Genomic DNA, 20,221 nt, shown 5'->3' with positions numbered 1-20,221 from the left:
TAAAGAGGTTATTTTGCTCCTTCCTTTTAAAAAGTTAGTAAAGCAACAAACAAACTTGTGTTTTCTTGATTATATCAACTGGACTAGTGAGAGTGTTTTTCATTCTCGAAATTTGCTTTTGTTGCAGGATCCTCATGCAGAAGAATTTGAAGACAAAGAGTGGACATTTGTCATTGAGAACGTAAGTTAGTGACAGAGTCAATGCTTTTTTACCTCACTGCACGAGCAGTTTGGTGATGGGAGAAATGTCGCTTTCTGAAAACTTAATAGGGAATTTGTAGATTTTAGAAGTTCTTATCAATAACAGTTGCTTATAAATTTTTATGATAAACTGTAAAAGTCTTTAATGACAAACTGTATGTACACGATGTATTCTGTGTGGACCTGAGGCAAAGTCACACACTTGCCTTCTTTATCTCTTCATCAGCTAGCATGGCATTTCTTATATAATAAATGCCTTCGTAGTATTAAATAAATGTCTTTTACCTAAGAACTAGAGAGAATAGGCAATGACAATAATATTGATTAAAAGTCTAGACTTCTGGGGGCTGGAGAGATGGCTTATTGATTAAAAGTACTTGATGTTCTCTCACAATACTGGAGTGGGGTTCACACATCAGGTGCTGTAACAAGTGCTTGTAACTCTAGCTCCAGGGACCGGATGTCCTCTGGATGAACATGCATGTGTGCACGTGCACACACGGACACACAGATGACTTGGTTTGAAGCCCTGTTGTCCCAGTTACAAGTCCTCTGATCAAGGGCAAGTTTCTGAATGAACTCCTCTGCTTGAGAGTTTGTGAGATGCTGGGAGGCTGGCAGGCGTCTCTGAAGACCAGCCTTTACTATTGGTGGTGTCGCCTCCTTCTCGGGAGCGTCCTCAAAACCCTGCGGCTTACCTGGAACCTGCTTATGGCAGTCTTTGTGTCACGTTCCTTTCTCCTGTGCTTGACTTGACTTCGTATCCAGTGGTAAAAGGAAACTTAAGCTTTCCCCAGCAGTGAGTTGGACCATTTCTAGGTTTAAAGTGTTGGGAAGTGTGGGAGCAAACTCAGGTACCAGGTACAAACACAGTGGGGAGTTCTGACGGCTGATAGGAAGCACTGCCAAGCACGCTAACGTCTCATGCGCATCAGCAGCTTGGGTGTTTTTGTAGAGATGGATTTGAACATAAATTATACTTGGAGGAAAAACAAAACGAACTTAGACTTTTAAGTTAGACTCGAAAGCTCTCGTGCTCGTATCAGATGGAGGACTTCCAGTGGATGACCTTCCGTTGCTTATGGCTCATCTACACACGTGAACCTAAACTGTTTAATGGTAGAGGCGTGTTAAAACCAGTTTTACATTTGTGTAGGAAGGTGTTCTTACTATTCAGCCTTAGGATTAAGAAACAGTAGTTCCACATTCCTGAAAATTAGGTTATATACTAATGTGCAAAAAGGCTCAAGATTTTTTTAAAGGAAAACTATATGACATTACTAGATTTGACTGCAAAAGGTATTTTAAAGATCAACAGAGGTACATACAAAATCTTAAAATGGTAAACTTTAAATTGAATGCAAAATAAAGGTATGTATTAAACTATCTTTCTGTATTGGGATATGTATTTTTGTAACCTTTTACTAAATAATATGTCTAAGTCCAGAAACATATTTTTCCCCACTTACCTATTATTGAAATAGCTGAAATTTCTAGAAATCAGTCAGGAGAGGGAATGAACATGGGAAGAAAAAGAACAAAAAATTATGGTGGCTGGCTTTCCTTCTCTCTAAATATGTTAAATTCACAAAATTCAATTAAATCATATAGGTTTTTTTCAGTTATTCTTATCATTTATCTTATAAGATAAAAATTTTCAACTGAAATATCTATAGAAATTAATTTTTATTGTGTAAATACATCATCGTGAAAAATATACCCTGGCAATGTGGTTCAAAGAGCTCCTTTAACACTAAACCATTTTGCTGGCCTACATGGAAATATTTCTATAAGCCCACAACAGAGCAGCAGCCTAATGGAACAAACCTAAGCCTGTTGGTACATGCCTGTAATCCCAGCACTCGGGAGGTGAGGTAGAAGGACCAAGTTTAAAGTCAGTCTTGGCTTCATAAGTAAAGGGCCAACCTGAGCTACCTACTAAGATTATGGTGCAGAAAAGCAGGGTCTAAGGATGGCTCAGTTCTGGAGCTCTTGCTCAGCGTGTGGAGAACTTGGGTTCTGATTTCTAATACCAAGGGTTGGAGGAAAAATGAAATCTAAGTATTTGATAACTTGAAAAAGAAAGAGAAGCTAACAAATACAGGAGCTGGGTAATTCCCCAGCTTTCAGTAAAGATGATGACATCAGCAGCAATACTTACTGGGAATGCCATGGTAGAAAAGAACAGTTTTATTAGGCAAATTTGTTATGATTGTATTTTGTTGGCTTTACCTGTCCTTATAGCAGTATTTTGTTTGGTGAGGGCCTGGAAAGGTGTCCCACTGGTTGCGAGCCCTTACTGTGCAAGTGTGAGGCCCTGAGTTCAGATCCCATCACCATGAACAAGAGGGTGAGGCTGTGTGTGCCCGCGGCTGCAGCTCTAGGGGTTCAGAGGCAGGAGGAGCTCTGGGGCTTGCTGGCTGCCAGCCACGCTGAAGGAACAAATGAAAAAGCTCAACCTCCAGATTCAGGGGGAGACCCTGCCACTAAATCAGGCTGCCAGTGACAGAGGGGACTCCCAACACCTCTTCCCTCCATGTGCATGTTCACAGTTGTGCCTGCCGTGTTTATTTACTGCACATATACTCCACAGTAAACACACACTCAGAACTAGAAGAGAGTCTCTAAGACACAAATGCACATTCACACACCCAAAAAGAATTAGAAAAAGTTTCTAAAACACATGTGCATGCAGACACACATGCTCTCACACACACAAAACCAATTATGAGTTTTGATCTACTATTAACCACTAGTGTGTTTATTTTTAAAAGATTAAAGAGAAAGAGGTCAATTGAGTGTACATTATCAGGTACACAGTAACTAGACTTTAAAAGTTGTGAAATTGCTAAATTCTTAATGCTTAAGAAAGAAATGGAGACACATTGTGACTGAAGCATTCTTTAATCCACCACTACACGAGATATACTGTTGTTCAAATGTGTGTGTATGTGTGTGGGTGCATGTGTGTATTCAGGTTCATGTACACATGCATGCATTGTGTGGAGGCCAGAGGTTGAGGATGTGTGTCTCCAACCCCTCTCTACCTTATATTTTTGAGGCAGGGTCTCTCACTTGAACTTCGAGTTTGCAGACTGAGCTGGTCTCGCTAGCCAGCTTGCTCAGAAGCTCTGCCTCTGCTTCCCAGTGCCGGGATTATATGTGAGCATTCGCCTGGGTGCTGTGGGTCGGAACTGCGGTCCATACTCAAGCAGCAGACACTTTATCTGCTGAACCATCTTGCCAGCCCAAGAATGTTCTACTTTAACTATTCTAAATGAGGACAACCATCATAAATTATGAACCACCGAATGCCAAGGAATGTTGTGTAAAACTAAACCTGGAACAAAACAGGGCAAGTGCTGTGTGCTCTCACCGGCAAGGGTTAGAACTAGGAAGAACTTCTGATTCAGTTTTCAAGACGATTTTAAATAAGAGTCAAAAATAGATTTTGAGAATTGTTTTATTTTTCTTCCTTATCTACAGATGTTTTAACTCCATCCAAGTGTGTTAACTCTTTCACAGGCTCTGGAAAGTCCGGGTCTGTATTATGAACCACTAGCAGGGACCGTTGTTGGTTAAGTAACTCTGACACAGGAAGCCCTTTATTCTCCTTACCCCTATAACCACTGTCATTGTCTTATTATGGCAGAGTAGCTTCCCAGTGCAGCAGCATTGAAGGAGTCAGAGAACCAATGGTTACAGTTAAACCAGTGAACCATTAAAGTCCTACTGAAGTTCTTTTTAAGAGAATTACATTAGTAGCATCCTTTAACCGTATTGGAGGAAATGGCAGCTAGATCATATATGAACATCATACCGGCACAGGTGAACTCTTGGGCAGTGCCTACTTCGTTTATGTGGATCATCTTATTTTCCATCATCCCTTTGCTTTTGTTTGGTTTGGTTTTTCAAAACAGGGTTTCTCTGAGTAGCCCTGGCTGTTCTGGAACTCAGTCTGTAGACCAGGCTGGCCTCAAACTCAGAGATCCACCTGCCTCTGCCTCCCAAATGCTGGGATCAATGGCGTGCACCACCACCACCTGGATAAAAACCACTGTTTTATCCTGTGCCAGTGTGATTGGTAGGCTAGTTTCTGACACACTCATACCCAATTCTGTTTTCATAAATGAGTTCTTGAACTTCTCTAAGGCCTTAGATGCTGCTGGTCTCTTAGGTAATTATATAACTAGGTACTTCGTAGACATTGAAATAGTCTGAAAGTTGATTTTACGCTTTAGAAAGAATTTTAAAAAGAGTTAAAGCTGGGCAGTGGTGGTTAATCCCATTACTCAGGAGGCAGAAGCAGATGGAGGCTAGCCTGGTCTTCAGAGCCAGTTCTGGGACAGCCAGGGCTACACAGAGAAACCCTGTCTTGGAAAAAAGAAAAAGGGAGTTAACAATCACAGTCCAGTCTGGAGTCAGATCCTACATACACCTGTAAGAGATTGAAAAAACTTTAAATTCAGAAGTATTTTGGATTCATAATACATCTCTGGTGTCTTTAATTTAAAATAAATTAAAATTCACTAATGTTACATTGTGGGTGTTGGTTATGTTTAGAAAAAAAAAACCTAACAAAACTAAACTCCATATAAACCACGAATGAAATCCATCAATAGGTATTGAAAAGTTTTTTGTTCTCAATATTTTTTCCTTTTAATTGTCCAGCTCTCTCTTCAGTCAGATAATTTTTAGAGGGACTCTACCATATACATGCATTAACCAGGCCGATCTCATAGGCTTTGTCTGCATAACCACCTAGGAGATTAAATATTTCCTTTTAAACCAAAGTTAGTAAGTTTGCTTTACTAAATATTGTCTAATGAATATATACATATATGTATATATATATGTCTATATCTATCATTGAAATTAACACATGGGCGAGGGCTCATCCATTGTCGAGCAGGAAGTATTCATGGAGCATGTTGTGTGGTGCACTGTTCAGGCTCTGGAACTAAACTGGCCTATAAATCAGGTAGACGATGTCTTCCTCAACCATTCCTTCATCTAAAGTGGAGGAAAACATAGTGTGATCAAAAGAAGAAACAGATGTTAAGCAAATGTATAGTATGTTAATGAGTCTTATTAATTAATTAAAATGTATTTTAGTAAAAAGCTGATTAAATAAGTTTTGTAAGATGGTAGGAAAATGTGTCTATGCTACATAAATCTTTTCCTGAGTTCTAGCGCCCCTTAGTGGTCAGTGTTAGAATTGACTCGACTGGAGAAAACGCTACTCCTGTAGATAAGTTATGGAGAGGCGTGATGTATAAGCTTACAATTTAAATCGCGTCAACAGTTCATATAAAAAATGTAGTGGAGGAAAGTCCTAAATTCTCTTGTAAAATATGGATTTTGTTTTCAAGTCAGTTAATACATTTTCCTGATTCTGAAAGGTGGTATCAGAAAAAGAAACTAAATTTTTTTTTCGAATTTGAAGGCATTTTGAGGCTTTATGAGGTCTCAGAGTAAGAACACTGAAAGTGGTTTCTCTTTTGTTGTTGTTGCTTTTAGTTTTTGAAATAGTTTGTTAATCTATATCGCAGTCTGGTGTTGGACTCATGGCAATCCTCCTGTCTCATCTTCCTGCATGCTGAAATTACAGACATAAGCCACCATTCCTAGCTATTTGAGCAAACCTTTACTAGATATTAAATACCCAGTAAAACAAAGAAGTCTCAAATATATCACCCTTTCAAGTCTGTTGGGAACTTACAATGTACCAAGTGCTGTGTGAAGTGATTTATGCTCATTCAAATGCTCATTTCCCATCGCAGTAAACTGTGAGTCAGACTTGTAACTACTTAGAAATATTGATGCACAGAGGTTGAAGGACCTACTAAATGTTATATAATTAGCAAGTTAGGATTGAACTCGGTATCATTTTTCTCCGTGGCCTTTTCCTGAATGCCTCCCTAAGTGACAAGAAGTGAAAAATAGTGTGGGGTTGGGAGCGGGTGGGTAGTTTATTTGGTGATGTGCTTGCTGTATAAATGCGAGTGTCTAGGACCTGAACTTGGATCCCAGCACCAACATAAAAGTTATGTGGGCAGCATGTGCCTAGCGCTAGGTAGGTAGAGACAAGCAGATCTCTGGAGGTCTCTGGGCAGTCTGCCTGGCCGAATTGGTGAGTGCTGGATTCAGTGAGAGACCCTGTCTCAGCAAAAATGTAGAGAATGACGGAGGAAGTCACTTGTTGACCTGGTCTCCACATGTGTGCATGTGTGTGCACACCACACACACCTCTGTGTATACACACTAAGATAAGTAGAGATTCTAGAATCACAGAGGAATTTTTAATTGACCATGCTTAGCAGTACATCTGTGAGGACATCTGTATATTAGATTAGTAAAGGCAGTCTTTTAATATTTATGTTAGATCGGAAAATTATTGGACTAATTACTTGGCTGCTATTAGACAATGTGAAAGAGAGTTTTAGGATTTATTACTTATCAAAATTCACTTTCCTTGAGGTAAGCATTTTATATATAAATTGGGGTTAGTTTTTATTTCTGGTCTGAGTTTTCTTGCAAGTGGAAAGCTACTTATTATATACAAAGCAAACTTTACAGGCAGGACTACCACGTACAAGCTGTGTGGCACTAGAAAATGACTTAATTTTGTTGTTGTTATTTTGAAGCAGGGTCCCTCTTCATAGCACTTGCTGTCCTGCTACTCACTCTGTAGATCAGGCTGGCCTTAAACTCATAGAGAGCCACTTGCCTCTGCCTCCCTCGAGTTGGGATTAAAGGTGTGCATTACCACACCCAGCTTGTGATTTAATTTTTTATAAAGTGTCTGCATATTCAAATATAAAGTGATGGGATTGATGTCTACTTTGTAGGTTATTGAGGATTAGAAAAAAATGTATGCAAAGCATCTAACCTGCTATGAAGGTACAATTCTTTTTACCTTTTCTAGAAAGCTTGAAAAAAGAACTAGGTTTCTAGGTTAATAATTTCAAATTTTAATTTTTCTACTTTTATATGTGTTCCATAACTTTCAGCCCTCACCTTTAAACCTAGAAAATTGACAAAGAATCTTGTAAACATCTCAGAATATTCTTATCTTATCACGGCTTTTACCTTTGTTTACATCCTTCTAAAGCGACCGTGCTAAAACCTCTGTACCAGTGTTGTGACCGTCACAATGTAAGACACGGATACACTTCAAAATAGGAATTTCAGTTGCCTTCCTTTTGGATTATTTACAATTCATCTATCTGTTCTTATTGAAATAAAGAATGCCTAGTACAATCTGGTGTTTCCATTGTTAATTTACAATTAATACTTTGTCATGGGACTTTTTAAAAAATGTGTAAATATTGCAGTTATATTTGAATACTAGTTTATGTTACAGATTACTCGATTAAATTCAGAGCTAACATATTTGTACTTATGGGATTTAGTTTTAAATAGCTAGATGTTTGTACTTCTTTTCACTCACTGTGTTTTGAGAGAACTGAAGAGATTTTTGATGAGCCATTGTAGGTTGCATTCATTCATTCATCGTACATTTTCTGTGCACGAGACACTTTGTGAGTGATACACAAATACAGTAGTCAGCCAAGACACGTACAGTGTCTACCGGTAGTGAGGTTTGTGTTTTTCTTTTTTTCTGTGAAGTTGGGACAGTCGCTGTGTACAGCACCTCGCTGCTGTAGCTGCAGTGACTCCTTTCCTTCCTAGTGAAGTGAAAGAGCATCTCAGCTTTAAACCAAGGGAGACACGTGTTTGAGGGCGCAGGGCAGCTTGCTCTCAAGCTTACTAATGAGGGTCTGGATAGGGAATGGGGGGGATATACAAGGTGGTGAGGAGCAACGAAGAAGGTAGAAGCCAGGGAAGACTGCCTGGAATAAGTGGCTACAGAGTTCAGCCTTTTAGGAAAAAAAATGAAGTTAGGTAAAAGACATTCTAAGCAGAGGGAAGAAGATCCAGCAAAGTCAATTGGTCAGAGGAGAAGGTAACTGGTAAGAAGCAAAAGCAGTGGAGAGAAGCCCCGAGCTCCCCTATTTGTGATCAACAGACATCTACTTTTTTTTTTTAAACTGTCAACTCAATGAATCTAATAGTGGGATGGTAATTAACCAAGTTGCATGTTCACCTCGGAGATCAGTGTGGGGTGGAAAGTGTTTCTTGACGCTGTGACCAATGAGATGGGCAGTGTGGCTCCTTAGTGCCTTTTTAAATTTTAGTTTACTTGATGTTACCTCCTGAAACTCTTAAACATGGGTTGAATGGAATATTTAAATAGCAATCACGACGTTACTGAAACCTAGGTCCTGAGTACACAGCGGGCACACATCGCCCTACGTACCATCCTACCATACTGTGCCACCCAGTGCTGCCCAAACACCTTGGCCCAGGTTCAAAACTACTGTAAATTATGAGCAGCAGTCTTCTGTGTTAGAGTTCACTGCTTCTGATGAAACATGATAGCCTAATTACAGAAACATTTTTAATATTTTCCTAACATCATTCCTTACTAGGAAATGTCAGATTAGTATGTCTTTGGATTGTTTAGTGCTAGGATATTTTATTTTAAACAATGCTGTGTGAGTTTTTGCTTGAATTTTATTTTATTTTATTTTATTTTAAAGTTCAGTGAATTTTGACTTGGAAGTCTGCTCCCATGAATTTCCAACAATTTCTGAAATGACTCTATACATATTTTTATCTTTCTGCACTGCATATTTGTGTGAAGTCGTGTTCTCAGCATTAGCAATTATAAATCAAAATATCTTATCAACTTTGAAAAATGTTGAAGATGCTTTACATCCTGCAGTATAAAACATTCGGCCAATTTAATTTTATTTTAAAGTCAAACAGGCATCTCAATCGCTTTAGTAATTAAATTTCCTTTCTTATGTACATGGTGAAATTAAATGTATATCAAAGTGATTTTTAAAAAAATTAATTTTTTTCCCGGAAATGTTTGATTGGTGTACCTAGTTTTATCTATATTCCTGGGGTAATGTAAAATTTTGGAGGGAGGTTAATGGGGGAAAAATGTTGAAGAACCCCCTTCCCAGCTCAGCTGCCCTCAGGCTCATCCAACAGCCTTCTCACTTTCGTTGCTCTACCAAATTATGAAAGTAAATCTCAGACACTAGCATCTCCATCTTCTTGTGAATAGAGAGGCTGCTCCAACACATTCAGCTTAAAGCACCGGCATGCCAGGGGTGGTCTGCATAGAAATACATTGGTATTGCTGTTGTGAGCAGAGCCCATTTCTAGTGGATCTCTGGTTGTTTAGGCTAGAAGTTCAAAATTGGCCATTTGAGTCCTGAGACTTGATCTAGCACCACTGACCGAGCTGCAGAGTTAGGGTGGTGCTGTTTCTTTTCATTTCTCCTTGGAGAAAAAATGGCTCTGTTAGAAGTAGCAAAGCTTTGTCCTTAACTATCTCAGTGTGAAATTCCTGCATTTGGAATAGAAATAACAGTTGACACAGGCTTTCCTGGTCTTTTAATGATGTCAGCTTTATGTTGTGTGTGATGGTGTGGTGGATCACTGTGCAGGTAGATTAGGAAAAGAATAACTGGGAATTTCGTGGAGCTTTGTGAGCCTGCCTACTTTCATTTTGGCTAAACTTCAGACAAATTCCACACATGCATTTCTTCGACCCTAAGGTTTTTTGTTTGTTTGTTTGTTTTGTTTTGCCTGTGTGTGGGTATGTAGTCACATGTGTGCTCATGCATGTGGAAGTTGGCGTCGAGTGTTGTCTTCTGTCATTGTCTACTGCTGTGGGATAATGCTTTGTACCCTGTAAAGATTTGCCACTTGTATTGGTTTAATAAAACACTGATTGGCCAGTAGCCAGGTAGGAAGTATAGATGGGGCAACCAAACTAAGAGAATTCTGGGGAGAGGAAAGGCAGAGAACAGCCATCAGCAGACGCAGAAGAAACAAGAGGAGAATGCCTTACTGAGAAAAGGTACCAAGCCACATGGCTAAACATAGATAAGAATTATGAGTTAATTTAAGTTGTAAGAGCTAGTTAATAATAAGCCTGAGCTAATAGACCAGTTTCTAATTAATATAAGCCTTTGTGTGTTTCTTTAAGAATGAAAGGCTGCAGGACCCAGTGGGACAGAAGCTTCCATCTCCAGTCCTCCTTATATGTTGAGGCACAGAGTCTTTCATTTAGAACCAGAGCTTGCCAGTTTGTCTAGTTGAGGTAACTCTGCAAAGGCTTAAGTGATATGGGCCACTGGCCAAACACCTGGCTTCAAGCTTGAGAGGCAATCACTTACTTACTGAGCATCCTCCCCATCCCTCCACTTCTTAGAGAGATTATTGTTGTTGTTGTTGTTGTTGTTTTAAGATAGTTTTGTAGCTTTACTTTGAAAGAAAATATGCTTATGAATGTTCATTCATACTTTGTGCCAGAACTCTGAAATCCTGTGTAACTCCATCTATTTGCTTAGTGTTCCATCTTTTTCAACTTTATTTTTTACGATACATAAAACCTAAAGACTGTACATATTAATCAGGTAACATGGTACTTTGATATATGAATACATTATATAATTTTTAAATGAGATTCAGTAGATCTACACAGTATCATTTCTTTGTAGTAGAGATTTTCCAAGTCTTTGCATCTAGCTTTTTGCAACATATACCATGTTGCTGTGTTCCATGGTCAGACTGTGATCACTCCAGGACCCTCTTGCTCCTCACTGAAACTCAGAGCTGCGTGATGAGTCTTCCCATTTCCCACTTGGTCTTCTAACTTTATGTTTTCCATCTTGTTTGCTGTCTTTTTGTTAGTTGTTTCCTAGCTTTATTAGGCTGTAATAATTAGAAGAACATTTTCCATTTGAAATTTCACACTCCGGTTCCTGATGTGGAAGAGGAGCTCCTCATCAGAAGCGAATTGTGTTATATTTATCTGTATTTCAAAAGGATGCCCTCAAAATGGTAGCCACGAGGTGTGTCCCATATCACGCAATTCACATGTCACTTTAATTTGTGAGATGCCCTAGCTAGCAGATTTAAGGATGCTTTAATTTGCAACAGTAAGGCACTATTGCTACAATATGAGTACTTTGCAGTTGGATTTTTCCAAATTTTATCCTAGTTCATTGTATGGGGATTCATCTCTAGTGATAGTAATTGTTCCTTACACATAAAATTTATTATATAAATATACAAGTATCCATAATTGTTCGCACATTTCTTGAGCTTTTATTAAATGAATCCAAATAGTAGATTCTTGCTAATTAATGAGACTGTAATAATTTTAAAGATGTCTCTAGGTATTCTATTAGCTGGGCAGAGATACAGTCAACCTAAGATAAAGTTTAGGATGCTGTATGTGTCTATATCGAGTGCCTAGCCCAGTCTTGGTGTGGTAGGGAGGCCTTCTATTGAAAGTGATATAAAAATTTTATAACCTAAGGGATAAAAATTTTATAACCTTTTATCTGTAACTTCAAAATTTAAACTCTCCACATAAAGTTATTTTATTTGAAAGATTTCTTTGAAACTAAATTTGGTGGCCAGATTTGGACTGGAGATGAGGTTTATTCATTGTTTTTAACTTTCATAGAGTGGATGCTTTTTTCATTCTATTACAGAAATATTAGTATGCTTGAATGTGGGAGTGTTTTGTCATGTGTAGGGAGGCACTGTATCTGAAATTCTCTTAGAGGCAATACTTTAGGGGACTGAGTAGCTTGAGCAGAGTTCTGGAGGCAGCAGAGACTATTGCTCTCATATGCAGCAGCATATTGACTTGAATATATACCACATGCTTGCTTTTCATGGCTATAGTGACTTAGAGACATTTACTTGAATTGTATAATAAATAATTTTAAAAATTACTATATCATTACTCTGAGTCTACTAATTTACATGGCTTACATGATGATTAAGAATGGAAAGAACTGTGTGTGAGGAGTTTATGCATGTATGGGCATGTGAATATGGAAGTATATGCACTTGTTTAAATACGTGGCATGTGACATTCAGAAGTTGACATCTTGTATCATTTCTTAACCACTCTCCATCATACCTTTTGAAACAGGGTCTTTTACTGAATCCAGAGTTCATTGTTTTGGTCAAACTGGCTGGCTAAAGAGTCTCAGGGATCTGCCTATGTCTCTGCCTCCTACGCCAAGCCAACTTTGGGGTTATAGATACTATAGATATGAACTGCTACATTTAATTTGTATGTTGGTACTGTGAATCTGTATTGGTCTGTATTAGTTAAGATTCTTTAGAGGAAAAGAACTGATATATATATATATATATATATATATATATATATATATATATTCAGTTCATGAGGCTGTTGGATGTCTCAGCTGGTCTTCAGTATATGCTGGAATCCTGAAGAAGCTGGTGCCTATGCCAGTGAAGGAATAAATTTGCCATCAAGAGTGAGGCAAAGAGCAAAGGCATCCTTCCATGTCCTGATTAGGCTGTACCGAAAGGTGTATTCAATAGGTTTCATCCCAGGCCCACCGTTTGTTAGTACAGTAGTTAATTCTGACTATAGACAGACTATAGACACTTCCTTTTTTTTTTTTTTTTTTTTTTTTTTGGTTTTTCGAGACAGGGTCTCTCTGCAGCTTTTTTTTTTTAGAGCCTGTCCTGGAACTAGCTCTTGTAGACCAGGCTGGCCTCGAACTCACAGAGATCCGCCTGCCTCTGCCTCCCGAGTGCTGGGATTAAAGGCGTGCGCCACCACCGCCCGGCTCAGACACTTCCATTTTGCAGAAGAGAAAATGGGAATCATGAGAAGACTAAAATCTTAAGTTTGCATCACTTGTACACATGGTTCAAATCCATGCCTGACTGAGCTCAGAGCCTCGCTTTCCCACTGTTTCCTCTTAATTACTCTTAGTAAGGAAGCAGGACACAGCTCTTCCTGGACCTCACTTCCTGTGAACCGCAAGGGAAGGCAGCTTGAGTACAACAATATTTTTTTTTTTTTTGGTTTTTCGAGACAGGGTTTCCCTGTAGTTTCTAGAGCCTGTCCTGGAACTAGCTCTTGTAGACCAGGCTGGCCTCGAACTCAGAGATCCACCTGCCTCTGCCTCCCGAGTGCTGGGATTAAAGGCGTGCGCCACCATTTTAATAGATTCTTATTGTATTTCTTTTTTGTAGCTTTCTTTTTTAAAAACATTTTTTATATATTTTTAAATTTATTATGTATACAATATTCTCTCTGTGTGTATGCCTGCAGGCCAGAAGAGGGCACCAGACCTCATTACGGATGGTTGTGAGCCACCATGTGGTTGCTGGGAATTGAACTCAGGAAGAGCAGGCAGTGCTCTTAACCCCTGAGCCATCTCTCCAGCCCCTTACTGTATTTCTTTGAAGATAAAAATAAAACAGATTTCTGGGAGTTATGGAAAACACCATGGCCTTTTACTTTCTTGTTTCTATCAACTAAATAATAGCCGAAACGTTACATTTATGCTGCGATGGGTTTGACGGCCTGTCGTTTGTGTAGTGATTATTGAGCCACGGTAGTCGGGTGTGGTGTCTTGTTAATTGCAAGGACCACTTAGATTATTATTCTTGTTTCCTGCTAACTGCATTTAAATGTCTTTGATGAAAGAGAGATGTGACTGAAGTTGATTTCTGTTTCTTTTTTTTTTTTTTACCAAGCTGGAGGGAGGAAGCTGTTAAACAAGGCAGTCAGCTATCCAAACAAACCTCTAATGCTCCTCGGAAATGTTTGAAAGCAGCAGCACATTTGAACAGTTTTCACATGTCTGTTCATAGAAACTCAGCCATGAGAGACCCATCACATGGAAGTTGTTACGAGTCTGCACGAGGCCTTCCCCCGATGGAAGCCGTTAGAGAGCGGACATTGGCAGTTGCTTTACCTGAGGGTTCTGATGACACATCACACTTGAGAGTGCTGCCTTCACTTGCCTCTCTGTAACTGCTCAGCACTCTGTAAGTGAAACACCCCTCATCTTACCAGCTGTAAAGCTGGTCTCTCTGGTGTTCTGCCATGCTGGCCACCTTGGAAGACGGGTTTATGTGCTGAGGTCTTCTGCCGATTCTTTGCTCAAAAACAGCAATAAAGCAAATTATAAAAGACAAACCAGAAATAGCAAAGCTTAAACAAATTTTGATTTTTTTCTATCTTAGTCCTTTTTGTAAAAACTGTATTTTCAATTGAAATAGAATTATATCACTTGCCCCTCTCTTTTGTACCGCCAACCCTACCCATGTCCTCTTTGAGAGTGGGAGACTTGGTAGCCTCTTTTTCTTTGATTATTGTTGTTACATACATAAATATGCATGCGTCTGCACAAATATGTAAAAACAGTGCACTGGGTCCAGTTCTGTTGTTTGTGTGTCTTTGGTTTGAGGGCTGATCTCTCTGCATTGGACAGTAGCAAGCGGGCATACTCCTGGAAGAGGGTAGTTCTCCTCCTCCCAGTGTTCAGTATTTGCCTATAGTTCCTCACCTAGGGGTGGGATCCCACAATTGCTTCCCCTTTCCAGGTTAGTGTAACCATTGCCCTTGCCATTGTTCTGATCTTGTCTATGCAGCCATTTCTAGGAGAGACGTTTTCACAGCAGACTCCCTGGTATTCTCTCGTACAGTCTTTTCCAGTCCCTCCTCCGTGATGTTCCCTGAGCCTAGCTATAGGTTGTTCAGCTCTTTATTAGACCAATTAGGTGCCTTAGGCCGGCAAGGTGAGCAACATAATTAAACAAATGCAGAACAAGCAAAAGTAACATACTTTTACACAATTAAAGTAATATTCTGCAGCATAAAGAAATATAACACATCTTTGCCTAGTTAAAAATAACATTCCACAACAGTTTACAATAAAAATTATTTTGGAAGAACTCTTAAAATGCATTGACCTTCTGGATTCAGCCAACCATTGATAGTAAATCCTTAGGAGGAAAATTGTTCTTGTACTCAACATATACATGCATTTTTGTTATTATTCTCTAAATAATATAGTATTACTGTGACATACATGGCATATAATTATTTTAGGTGTTATACGTATTCTAGATGTAATTAATACAGGAAGGTGTGCATAGGTTATACGCAGCCACTACACCATTTGTCTTGTAGTGTGTGTACATCTTCGTGTGTTTTCCTCAGTGACGCTCCATCTTACTGCTCTCTCAGACTCCTGTTGAACTTGGAGTTCATCAGTTTGGTGAGGCTGAGCAGCCTGAGCTCCAGGGATTGGGCTGCCTCAGATTTACAGAGATGCACTCGCCTCAGTTCCCCGCATGCTAGGATTAAAGGCCCCGTCACCATGCTGATTGTCTGCAGGTAAAATCAAGCTCACCTAGTGGAGTTTGAGGCAACGCTAGCCAAAAGGTCTTAGTGTGCTTTTCTCCTTGCTTTATCTTTTCTTTCTGAATTTATAGCTTAGATTTTATAATACTTGAATTTTTTTTTTCTCTGACAAGGTGAATTTAGAAATAAAGCAGTCAGTAAAATAACCATTTTAAGGATCTTTTCCTCCTTTTTGAAAATAAGGGTAAAATTAGAAAAGTGGTCAAACGACATGAAATTGGCACAGAACTCTCATCAGACCACTAGAAATCAAAGGAGCTTTTTTACTTCATATCAAACCTCTCCAATTAATATATCCAGCAATATATGCCTTCTTGCCTTTTATTTGTGATATTTTCTGAAGTTTAATTTTGTTCCTTTGACACTTTATTCTTTTAAAACTGAAAAGAAAAGGCACAGACTCTTTGCAGCAGAAGCTCTTGTGCATAAAGACAATGAGAGAATGGAGAATGCTCTGTTTTTAGCCTTGTTACGCCTGGCATTATGAAATTGATTGTGTATCTACTCACTAGACACTGGAGATAAAACAAGACAAAGTTTTAGCCTACAGGAAGTTTTAGTCCAATCAGGGGACAGATGGGTAAGCAAATGGAAAACAGCAGTAAAGCTAGCATGCGTCGGGAAGGTCTGTGGGGGGGAGGCAGGGAGTGTTCACTCTTATCCAGTCATGGGGGAGGCTTTAGGAAGGTGCCATGCAGACTGTAACTCCAGAGCCTTTAAATTGTGTCCGTCAGGGAACATGGAGAGAAATGGTCTACGGTGAGGGGATCAGCCCCAGTAAAAGAGCAGAGTTGAATCGCTGCAGTGTTCCATACAGACTGGATGAACAGGAGGAACTGAAGCTATGATAAAGAGCAGCCTGGTGGATGGCCATGGATGAACGTTATCCCAAAGCTGCGGGTTCAAAACCTGACTATTATCAGAATTACCTAGAGGTCCATCAAAATATATTGTTCTGCTTGTGCCCTGCAAGGTTCTGATTCCGTATTGCAATAATATGTCAGGAGCCATGGAAAAGTTGTAAGCAGAGAAATATGGTTGGACTTGTGTTTTGAAAGATCAGTTTTTAGATTTCAGATGTTTTAGATGTATTTTTTTTTTTTACTTTAAATGGATGTGTGTCTGTGTGTAGCTGTGTGTACGTGAGTGATTGATACCTGAGGAGGGCAGAGGCTTTGGCTACCTTGAGTTGGAGTTATAAGCGGTTGTGAGGCATGTGGTGTGGGTGCTGGGAACTGAACTACAGTCCTCTGCAAGAGAGTGTGTGCTGTTAACTACTGAGCCAACCCTCTAGCCCTTCCCAGATTTTTCTGATTGTGACTCAAAATAAAAAGACTTTGCCAGGACACAGTGCATAGTCTTGTGATCTCAGCTACTGGGAGGCCGAGACTGGTCGTGATAAATAGAAGGTTAGTTCAAGTTGCACAGTGAGATCGTGTCTCAAAATAGGTTGTAAAACGAGAGCTGGGGATGGAATGGGGCTCAGTGGTAGACACTAGCCTGCTTAGCATGGGTCAGGCCTTAGGTTTAACCACCAGTACAATAGTTAATCTCAGTTATAATTGTATGAGTTCTAGAATCATCAGGGAGATGGGCCACTGGGCATGCTTAAGGGGGATTATCTTTAAAAAATGATTACTTTTGCTGGACGGTGGTGGCGCACACTTTTAATCCCAGCACTCAGGAGGCAGAGGCAGGTGGATCCCTGAGTTCAAAGCCAGCCTGGTCTATAGAGTGAGTTCCAGGACAGCCAGGGTTACACAGAGAAACCCTGTCTCAAAAAAACAACAACAACAAAAAAACAACAAAAAATTTACTTTTTTTGGTGGGGGGAACACTGAGTATACTTGCCTACCTTGTAACTCACTACATAGGTCTGGTTGGCCTCAAACTCACAGATCAGTCTTCCTTTTCTTCCTAAATGCTGGGATTAAAGGCAGTGTGTGCTACCATGCTGGACTGTATGTTTAACGTGATTGTGTGGATGCGTACACACATGCATGTGCTCTTGTCCCAGGTCAGAGGACCATTTGAGGGAGAAGTTTCTGTTCTGTTACTGTCTGGGACCCAGAGATGAAACTCAGTCCTTATCTTGCTGGCCCTGTGGGGATTCTCTTGATTAGGGTAATTGAGCTGGGAAGACCCTCTCTTAGTGGGCTGAGATCTCAGACTGTATAAAAAGTCAAAGAGAAGCTGACCCCAGCTATATGTGTCTCCTCTGCTTCCTGGAGTGCCAGCTGCTGCTCGCCCTGTGGGGACTGGAGCTGGGAACTACACTAAACCGTGTCTCTATAAGTTGCTTTTCTCCATCTGCAAAATAAACTGCGCCAAAAAGAGGACAGGCTTTTTTTTTTTTTTTTTTTTTTTTTTGAAGAAAAAAGAAGTCCCCAAATTCTAAGATGTAACTCGAACGGCAGAATTGAGGAGAGTGTTTCTAATTCTGACTTTGTTAGCATTGAGCATGGCTGCACAGAATGCATCCAGTCACACCAGCTATTTGATAGCCTTATCCTAGAGAACGAATGCTGTGGTTTTTAAGTGTGTATGTTATTGCTCATTTTCAAAAGTAAACTATGTATGTAGCCGTGGATTTTAATAGAATTATTTCATTCTCAGTAGTGCTGTTCTGTTGAATCATGGTTAATATCATTTGATAATGTTTTGGCCTAAGTATTAATCTTAACCATGACTTGAATTGTACATTTTAAGTGTAATATGCAGAAAAGCAATCTTGGAAGGATAGAAAATAAAGAGTAAACATGAATATAGATAGTTTTTTTTCTGCCTTCCTTAATGTATACTCTGATAGCAGAGTGGCACGGCTCGTCCATAGTGAAGAACATCTCTCCGTAGCCACCATTTGGTGTAATGCTGTTTAGAGTATTACAACCACTTGATGGCACCCTTTGATTTGGTACCAACCTCATTAGCAGTCTCTCAGTTCAGGATAGCATTTGCAATGAAATAACACATAAGAGCTAAGGAGACTGCAAGGTATCTGGTTAATGTAGAGATGAAATGAATGCAACAGCAAGGCTAAGCTTCCCTGACCCTTCATGAGAGAATAGATGAAAAAAGGAAGAATAAGCTATTGTGCCAAAGGGAGATGATGAAATTCAAGATCCACACACATAATCTCTGGCTCAGCCTCTGAAATGTTAATCCCTAGGTAGAATTATTTGAGCTATAGATTGCAATTTATCATCAAAATGGCACTGTGTCAAACAATACTTTTTTATATGTGTGATGTTTAGAACTACCTAATTTTAATATAGAATGATTCACAGAGCGCTGGCTAATGTTTAAGTAGCATCTCCTTAAGGTTGTGATGGGGGAATGGAGTACAGCGGTTTCTTTGTATCAAAATACAATTGTGTTTTAGAGGGAGGGCTTTTAGGAACCTTTTGCTTTTCTGTTAGTGACAGTTTTGTTTTGGTACCAAGAGAAAAGGATTATTAAGGCATGCCTACTGTTCAGTGGTTTAGAATTGCTCTCTTCTACTTACTAAGGGTATTTTTATAGTGATAGCATAAATGTATTCTGACGCTGCTTAAAATACTCTAGCTAAAGAATTTCTCTGCACTTGTCTAATATCTGTAGGTTTCTTCCTCCAGCCACCCAGTGTGCCCGATAGAGAAGGTTGTTGTAATCAGTGTTTGTGATGTTTTGTTCTTTATAACCAAGCTCTCCCAGTTCAGAACACAGCTTAGGGAAGGTTCGGAGGGTGCGGCGTGGTGGTGGTCAGCCGCAGCCATGCTCTGGGGCTCTGTTCCAGGGTCCGGAAGCTTCACATACCAATCGACACATTCTCAGCAACGTCAATGTGTTTATCGCCAGAGCTGCTTTTGTCTTCTTTTAATTGGGAAAAATGATTGGTTTTGTTTTATTACTCAGAAATAATTTTATTTTACTTTTACATGCTGTATACTTATTTCTGCAGTACTACATATAGCTTTGGCGACTAAAAGAAACCTGTATTTTAATCTACGCCTAGTAGAGCTTACCATTCCGCTACCTTCCTTACTCCCAGCAGGTGCCAAAGGCACGCGGGGGCCCTCTTGGAGACAGTAGATGGAGTGTAGGTGTGTATAGTGCCACTCACTCAGACACGTGGAAGTCGCCTCTGTATTTTGGCTCTGACTGGTGCTGAGGAAAATGGAGGGATTGCTTGTGAAAAACCCTTGTCCTGTGAAGGTGGCCTGGATTTGTCATCTATAAGCATTCATTCCCTTCCTTCCTGCCTCCTCCCCACCCCCTCCCATCCTCCCTCTTTTGTTTTTCAGCCTGGGAGAATCAAACTCTGTACATGATAGGTGAGCCCACAACCACTGAGCTCTTCTGTCTCCAATAGCTACCTTCTTTAATAGACCATAAAGAGTTAAGCCTAAGATCCCGAGTCACACCTACAGAGACTAAAACTTATGCATGTATGAGGAACTTAACTGTCTGTCCTTCACCATATCAAATCACTAAAAAGAGACAATATGGGTTAGTCCTTTGCTCCCATTATAAAAATGCTCTAGGAGACCGAGTAGCCATCCATTCCAAATTACTTCTATCAATAAAGGAATGTACACTGGAGAGACAACATGTATGTGTGTGATATGTATGTGTATAGTATGTATGTGTGCATGTATGTGATGTGTGTGTCATATGTATGTGTTCTAGTCGGGGGAGGGGGTGAATGTGTGTGTGTGTGTGTGTGTGTGTGTGTGT

The 20,221-nt window shown here is 39.7% G+C and overlaps 1 protein-coding gene across 7 annotated transcripts in view; it reads left to right on the top strand.

Moving 5' to 3' along the window:
- Ehbp1 (EH domain binding protein 1) overlaps positions 1-20,221 on the top strand; it is a 250,966-nt gene that overhangs the window by 49,219 nt on the left and 181,526 nt on the right. For all 7 annotated transcript variants that reach the window (XM_038320910.2, XM_038320899.2, XM_042054614.1 and 4 more), the window contains exon 5: positions 128-181. In XM_038320910.2, coding sequence (XP_038176838.1) covers positions 128-181 — 54 coding nt within the window. The remainder of the gene's footprint in view (positions 1-127; positions 182-20,221) is intronic.

The sequence above is a fragment of the Arvicola amphibius genome, chromosome 1, assembly GCF_903992535.2.
Source record: "Arvicola amphibius chromosome 1, mArvAmp1.2, whole genome shotgun sequence".
In the NCBI taxonomy this organism is placed as follows: Eukaryota; Metazoa; Chordata; class Mammalia; order Rodentia; family Cricetidae; genus Arvicola; species Arvicola amphibius.
Note: the sequence above shows the minus strand (reverse complement) of the source record. Positions and strands in the feature narration are given on the sequence as shown.